General features: G+C 62.4%; 1 protein-coding gene across 1 annotated transcript in view; it reads right to left on the bottom strand.

Annotated features, from left to right (window-relative positions):
• Positions 1-7,402, bottom strand: part of TNFAIP2 (TNF alpha induced protein 2) — a 12,339-nt gene that overhangs the window by 2,109 nt on the left and 2,828 nt on the right. Inside the window, 9 exon segments of the mRNA XM_024759562.1 lie at positions 1,425-1,546; positions 1,735-1,890; positions 2,090-2,212; positions 3,050-3,173; positions 3,651-3,749; positions 4,367-4,467; positions 4,631-4,753; positions 4,909-5,023; positions 7,181-7,402. The exon segment at positions 7,181-7,402 is cut by the window's right edge and continues 27 nt beyond it. Of these exon segments, the coding sequence (XP_024615330.1) occupies positions 1,425-1,546; positions 1,735-1,890; positions 2,090-2,212; positions 3,050-3,173; positions 3,651-3,749; positions 4,367-4,467; positions 4,631-4,753; positions 4,909-5,023; positions 7,181-7,402 (1,185 nt within the window).

Raw genomic sequence — 7,402 nt, 5'->3', positions numbered from 1 at the left:
CACACGCTCCTTTGCCCACTGAGCTCCAGCGGCGCTGGCCACCGTGCGTCTCCAGAGCGCGCGAAGCTCCTGCCCTCCTGGGGCCTTTGCACTGGCTGTCCGTCCTGGAGTGCTCTTCCCCATGCTCTTGAGATAACCCGCTTCATCTCACCCTTTAGCTCTCAGCTAAAATGTCAGCTCCCCTGAGAGGCTTTCCCATCCCTAAAGTCAGCACCTCCTGCGGTTCACAACCTTGGTTAAACAATCTTTAAAAACTCGCAATTGAACTCCTTTGCCTGATCACCTCGTCGTTGCTAACCTTAAACAGACTGTAAGTAACATGAGGGAGAACGAAGACCTTGTCCGTCTTGTACTTCATTGCATCCTGGTGCCTAAAACAGAGCCTAAGGAGACCAGTACCTAGTAGGAGACCACTCAGTAACTGTTGGTGGAATGGGTGGATGGGTGGATGGATGGATGGATAGATCAGTGGACGAATGGATAGGTGGATAGGTGGATAGATGGATAGGTGGATAGATGGATAGGTGGATAGATGGATAGGTGGATAGATGGATAGGTGGATGGGTGGAAGGGTGGAAGGGTGGATGAATAGGTGGGTGGATGGGTGGATGGGTCAACGGATGGACAGATGAGTCAATGGGCGGGTCATCAGATGGATGGATAGAAGATGGGGGAGCAGGTGGGTAACTAGGTGCTTGTATGAGTGCGGAGATGGATGGGTGAGTGTGTAAGTGAGGGGATGGGTAGATGAGTAGGTGGAGTGGGTCAGCCCGTGGCTGGACTAGGCTACGCTGGGACAGTCCAACTCATATCCCATAACTGGAACAGTCTGACAGCATTAGAGGACCCAGACCATAGAATCAATTTCCCTGACTCACCAGATCCTCAGGCAGCCAGGGGCTAAGCCTCCACTCCGGAACAGGGGTACTAGGACCCAGGGCACAGGTCACGCCCCTGAGGGCCCCTAGGCTGAGTGGTGGACCCCAGCTTCACTACTGACTTGCCATGGCCTCCAGCAGGTCCCTGGTCTCTCTGATCTGTTTCCCCTCTGAGGGGCAGTTATCATAAAGGCTAAGAATGTGGGCTGTGGAGCCAGACCCCCTGGATTTGTCATCTTGGCTCTACCACTGACTAGCTGTGTCACCCTGGACACGTTCCTTAAGCTCCCCAGGTCTCATCTGTAAATGGGGATGAAGAGTGTCAGCCTCACAGGGTGGCAGTCAGGACTGAGTGAACAGCCACTGTAAAGACCTGGGCACGGTGGCCGGTACACAGCACTCAGCAAAGGGACTGCATCACGGTGGCCGGTATCTGAGCTCTACCCACCCTGGAGGGACTCATTCTGGCTCCACCAGGCCCTGACCACAGTCGGGTACATCAGGGTCATGCTACCTGCCCAGGTCCTCTGGTGCCCCTGTTCTCACCTGAAGTCAGGGTACCAGGTGGCATACGTGGCCACCTCGATCTTGATGGCACTGGGGTCTTGCAGGCGAATAATCTCTGCGAGCATGGGGAGGGCACGATGCAGCCAGGTTGCCGGGGAGCCCTGCAGGCACAGGCCTGGTTGGAGGGAGGCTGTCCCTGCCCCGGAGGCCACCCAGGGGCCCAGAGAGGCTCAGGTCCGACCTGATTGGGTTTGGAGAGGCCCAGAGGGGCTGTCCTGGCCCGTGAAGAGCTTGGAGCAGGAGGGCAGCCTACGGGAGTGGGAGCTGGGAGGGGCGGGTGGGGGCTTACGTTCTGAGTGCAGAAGTGCTGGATGAGCTCGGCGTCGGCCAGGATGTGCCCCGCCAGCTGCTGCTGCTGCTCTGCCGTCTTGAGGACCAGGCGCCGCTTGCTGAGGCGGACGATGTACTCCTTCACCAGGTGCAGGTGTACAACCTCCATGAGCTCCTGGGTGGGTGAGTGGGCAGGGTCATGTGAGCCAACACACAGGGAACTCACCACCTCCCTCGAGGCTTCGAAGCCAGGGTCCAGGGAGGGGCGGATGCCAGAGCAAAGGAGCCCGTCCGTATGTGTGCGCGTGTGTGCGCGCATGTCCAGACCACCCCCCACCCCACCGGCTCCTGCCACCAGCTCAGCACCCCCTTACCTCCCGGAAACAGTCCTGCAGTTCCGAGAACTCGGGCAGCCTCTCGCCCACCACGGAGATAATTTCCTCCAGGGTCTGCGCGGGGGCCGCCCAGCGGGTCTGTGTGAACCTCTTGAACAGCGGCTGTGAAAGGAGAGAAGCAGGATGTCTGGCCACGCCCTGCAGAGGAAGGGCCAGCCGCAGAAACATGCACACACAGACACACACGGACACACGGGGCCCAGGACAGGGGCCGGGGACGTTAAGGACTCCCAGGGAAGCCAGGGAGCGCTCGGGCCCTGCTCACAGGCAGGGACTGGAGGCGTGGTCTGCACACCCTTCTCACAGGCCGACCAGCTGCCATCTGCCTGCCCTGAGGCCTTTTCCACTGGCCGCCCTCCTTAAATAAATAAATTCCTGCATAAACAAAGCCTTGTGCTTGGCTGGGCCTGTGAGGAGCCGGCCAAGTCATCCAGGGTCACCGCCTGGTCACCCACAGCTGCCGGGCACTGAGGCCAGGGCGGGTTCCCATGGAGGGCAGGCAGGGAGTCCCTCCTCCTCGTTTCCTGGGACCCCTGCCTCATTCTCTGCTAAAGGCGCTAAAGGGTTTCTGTGGGTTTCTTGGCCCACAGCAGACGTGGTGACGGCTGCCAAAGGCTCTGAGCACCACAGCTGGGAGTCAGGCATGGGGACAGGGCCTGGGCAGGAGGGTCTGGGGCGTCTCAGCGGGGGACGGGCACTGAAGCTTCCCGTCTGCACCCGAGGGCCCTGGGCGGCCCTCTGAGGCCAAGCCCCGGGGCTGAAGCGTTGGGAGTGAGGTCAGGGGCCCGCCATGGGCCCCTCACCTGGCCTCACACCACGCCTTCCACGTGCCAGCTCTTCGCTTCTGCCACCCTCCCTGCCCAGTCCCCTCCCAGGCCCTCCCCGCCCTCCCCCAGCACCGGGCTCAGCGTGTGACACACGGCGGGAGGCTCCGGCTACCTTCAGGACCCCAAACAGGCTCTGGAGCAGGGTATCAACGCCACGACTCTTGAGCTCCTCCAGGGGGCTCAGCAGGTGGCTCGGGAGGTCCTGTGGTGTCTGCCACTTCTGGTCCACGAACATCCTGGAAGGACATGGGAGGCAGGGAGATCACACCAGTCCTGCCGAGAGAGCCAGTTAGCCTGAAGCTAATCTTCCCAAACCGTTCCTCTAGAACCCTCCCTGGCTCCCCATTCCCCATGGGAGCGAGTCCACGTCATCCCACCCATGCTGCCGAGGCAAGGCCCAGCCTTCCCGCTCCCAGCACACACGTAACACCACATCCTCTTCTAACTGAGGGCCTCTCCACAGCACCTCCCTTTGCCCATCTGCTTAGTGGACGTGATCACTGTGCCTACCTAATAGGGTTGTCATAAGGATGAAATAAAATAAAGTAGATCAGTTGCGCGAGTGCTTGACCCCCCAGCACTAGATAAACGTTCACTGCTGCTGCCGTCCTCCCACCAGCCTCCCAGTTACCCTCTCTCTCTCTCTCTGTCTCTCTCACAGGCAGGCAGCCCCAGTGATGCCGGCTCCCACAAACTCCACCCAGTGCCCTCACCGGAAGGAGAGGCAGTTGTTGATGTTGGCGATGACATTGGCCCTGTAATTTCTCAGCTGTTTGCTCCTCTCCAGAAATTCATCAAAGGCACGCTGGTAGCTGGTGAAACCCGAAAGGGAACATGCGGGACCAGCACAAACACCGGGACGGGAGCAGCCTCCCTGGGTTTACATATGGGCTCCCCACAGCACAGGGAGGGGCCCCTAGCCCCGAAGCATCCTGTAACTGGCTTCACGTGCTCAGGCCAGTGAGGCCAGGGCCCCTGCAGAGCTCCTGAAGAGGGTGTCCACCCCGCTCTGCTGCCTCCCTCCTCCCCCCAGGCCCCCTCTAGAGCTGGAAGACTGGAGGCCTGGGCCATGCAGGGGTCCTCAGAGGAGGGGGAGGGAGCTAGCCAAGAGAACCGTGAGGGTGCAGACTGGAGCGTCCCCGGATGCGGAGGCCAGTGTCTCAGTCCCTCACGGGGCATCTTCTTTGCAGCTGGGGGCTGCTCTGCTGGGAGCTTCGCCGAGAGCAGGTGGTCAGATTACCTCAGGCTCTCAGCACCCAGGTGGGTGGTACAGGGGGATGAGGACGCCTGCTCAGAATGACAGACCCCCAAGGAGCAGGGAGGGGCACTGATCTAGCTTGGATTCCCACCTGGGGCACGAGGGCGGGGCGGGGCGCTGAGAGGGGTGGCCGCAGGGACCCTTCCTGCGTGCGCACAGGCCGTCACCCACCTCTTGAGGAACGCAGCCAGCTCCACCAGCAGCATGTGTTTCATCTGCGCGCCCAGGTCAAGGGTGATGCTCTCGGCCTTGGCCTGGCCCTGGGAGATGATCTGCAGGGGTGAGGTGAACTGAGCAGGGGCCCACCCGGTCTAGGGCTGGGGCTGCGGCGGGTGTGGGGGTCGGTAAGACATGGAAAAGAGGGACTGTGCTCAGGGGCGAGCGTGTGTTTGCACGCAAGGATGTGCGCTCGTGCACGAGGGGCAGCCGTGCTACCTGGATGACGTCAATGGCCAGCTCACTGTGGCAGCGGCCGTCCAGCCTCTGCGGAGCCACATCCTGGGTCCAGCGCTGTGACTCCAGCTCCAGGGCACGGGCCATCAGCTCCTTCACGCTGGCCTTGGGGGAGGAAGGGCTGGTCAGGGGAGCGCGAAGCCCACGTGGATGTGCCTGTCAGGCTCCCTGCCACGTCCTGTCTGCCCCGGCCGCCCCTCCGCTTCCTTCCCGCCCCTCCTTTGCCCCGGCCCTGGCGCTGGCGCTGGCGCTGGACTCACCACCTGATTGGAGAGGAACGTGGCCTCCAGCAGCCGGATCTGCTTGGGGGACAGGAGGCTCCCAAGCCTGACTCCTTGCAGCTCGCCTGCCAGCTTGGGGCTGTTGATGACGTCACTGTGGGCAGAGGGGGCTGGCATGAGGAAAGCTCACGCCACCCCTCCGGCAAGAGCCCTCCTCCTCGGCCTCAGCCTCTGGCAGGCCCAGAGCTCAACTGCCTGCCTCCACCGAACCCCCTCCCTGCTTCCCCACCTCATGTGGTGGGTCCTGCACCTGCTCAGCCTGATCCAGGCCCCAAACCCTGGAACCGTCGTGCCTCCTTTACTCTCACCCCCATCTGCTTCTGCTCCAAAATACCGCCCCAAGACTGATGAGCCGCGAGCTACGGCTAGAGGCACCCCCCTGCCCAGCCACCGCCCTCTCTCGCCTGGCTCACTGCAGGACCCCCCTCCCTGCCTCCCCGCTTCTGCCCTCACCTCCAACAATCCCTCCTCCACCCAACAGGCAGTACCACCTCTCAGGTCTGATCTCCCGGCTCTAAGGGCTCCCCGCTCTCACACAGACAGGATACAGCTCCTTACCCTCTGCTTCCTTCTCACCCATCCCCCACCACACTCGAGCCCTGCTGGCCTTGGGCACCCACTAGCCCTGTGCCCTCTTCCCCCCGCCCCCCCAGCCGGGTCTGCTGCCCCCAGAGGTGGGCCAGTCCAAGCAGGAAGGGCTGTTCCCGCACCACCCTGAACTGCTCTAAGGAGGCAGATCCACCCATCCCTGTGGCACCTCTGTCGGGTCCCAGAGCCCCCTGGGGACTGCCCAGCCCTGGCACTTCCTCAGGAACCTTGGTCTGCCTGGAGGCTCAAGAATGGCCCTCTCTGCCCCTCCCCCAGCCTGGATGCGCTGTGTCCCTTTGCTCCCCGCACTTCTGGCCACACAGGCCTCCACGGAGCCACCCTGGACTCCCCACCTCGGGGCTCCATGCCCGGCTGCCCTCAGTTTCCTGCTGCAGTGACCCCAGTGGGTCCCAGGCTAAAAGCCCCTGGGGTCACTGGGACAGGAAGGCTGAGGGTGAGAAATGTGAGTGCCTGGCATTTCTTGGTGAGTCAGGACAAGCAAGAAGGAACAGGTTCAGAGCCGCCCTGACTCTCCCGCAACCCCTGCCCTGTGCCAACTTCCCTATGCCCTGCCGACTCCTCACCCACCACTCCCCAACCGGCCCTTCCTCCGGCCCCCGTGAGGCTGACCCACCAGTACCAACCGAGACCACTGGCCACCCAGATGTGTCCCCGAGATGCTTGGGCATTGCTCACACGGGCTACACCTCCAGGCTTCCTGTGGGCTTTACACTAGGTGCCGGGGCCAGTCCCTATAGGAGCCCCTGGCCTCTCGTGCCCTGGTCATTTCCACGCTGCAGTATAAGTCTCTCCCCACCCAGCTTGTGTGAACGACCAGAGGTCTGGGGAAATGAGGGGATGCCTGAGGCGGTACCCGGCTGGTAACCAGGTATCCTTCACTGACAGAGCAAGCCTTCCAAACTGAGGGGCTCCAGGCCTCGGGGGCCAGAGCCCAGCTCTGTGTGGCCTCACTGAATGACCCTGCACAATGGGGATCTTTCCAACAGGCCCAGCGGCCCCACCCTGCCCCTGCTCCCTGTCCTGCCTGGGAGTGTCCCCAGGGGCCTGCTGGATAATCCAAACACTGACGAGCTCCACACAGCTCCCAGAATGCTTCACAGCTCAGCCTCAGGCCCTGGAAGATGACTCCCTTTGCCGGGAACACCACCCTCCCTCTTACTGACCTGTCCTCCTCTTTCCTCCCCTGCCTGACTGCCTGACTTCTATTAGACTGTGAGCTGCCCCAGAGCAGCAAACTCCTGTGGCAGGTAGAAGTCTGCGCCGTCTCTTCTGAGCTGGCTTCCTGGGCTGACCCAGGCGAGGTCAGGGCCCCCTCCTCCGGGCTCCCCTGCCACACCCCTTCCTGCTCTGGATGGGCGCTGCTTCATGTCCTCCCCAGACCGGGAACTCATGAATGAATGATGAAGTCCCTGCCATTCTCTGTGCCTCAGTTTCCCCAACTGTGGAATGGGGCCGAGGCCCAAGAGACTAAGGACTCCAAGTGCAAAGCAGACCCAGCCCAGGCCCTGCCCCCTTGAGTCCAAGCCCATCTGTGCTTCTCCCACCTGGAACTCCCTGCACGGGGTGACAGCCCCTGCAGAGCGGCCTCCCTGCCCCCGGGGCCCCGCCCAGCACCGGGGCGCCCGGCTGCCCAGCCGCTCACTTGGGGTAGAGGTTCTGCACCCAGACCAGCAGCACGTAGGTGTCGCGTTCGCTCAGCTCGAACTGCGCCAAGTCCGCCAGTTGCGCCGCGAAGTGCTCGTGGTAGCTCTCGGCGTAGGCCGCCACCACGGCGAACTCGGCGGGGAACAGCGGCTTCAGCCGCTCCACCACGGCCTCCAGGTCCTCCTTCACGGTGCGGCCCATGTGCAGGAAGGCGCGCTCG

Source organism: Neophocaena asiaeorientalis, unplaced genomic scaffold, assembly GCF_003031525.2.
Source record: "Neophocaena asiaeorientalis asiaeorientalis breed wild unplaced genomic scaffold, Neophocaena_asiaeorientalis_V1.1 scaffold476, whole genome shotgun sequence".
Lineage (NCBI taxonomy): Eukaryota > Metazoa > Chordata > Mammalia > Artiodactyla > Phocoenidae > Neophocaena > Neophocaena asiaeorientalis.
The sequence above is the reverse complement of the archived record's forward strand: the minus strand, read 5'-3'. Positions and strand labels throughout refer to the sequence as shown.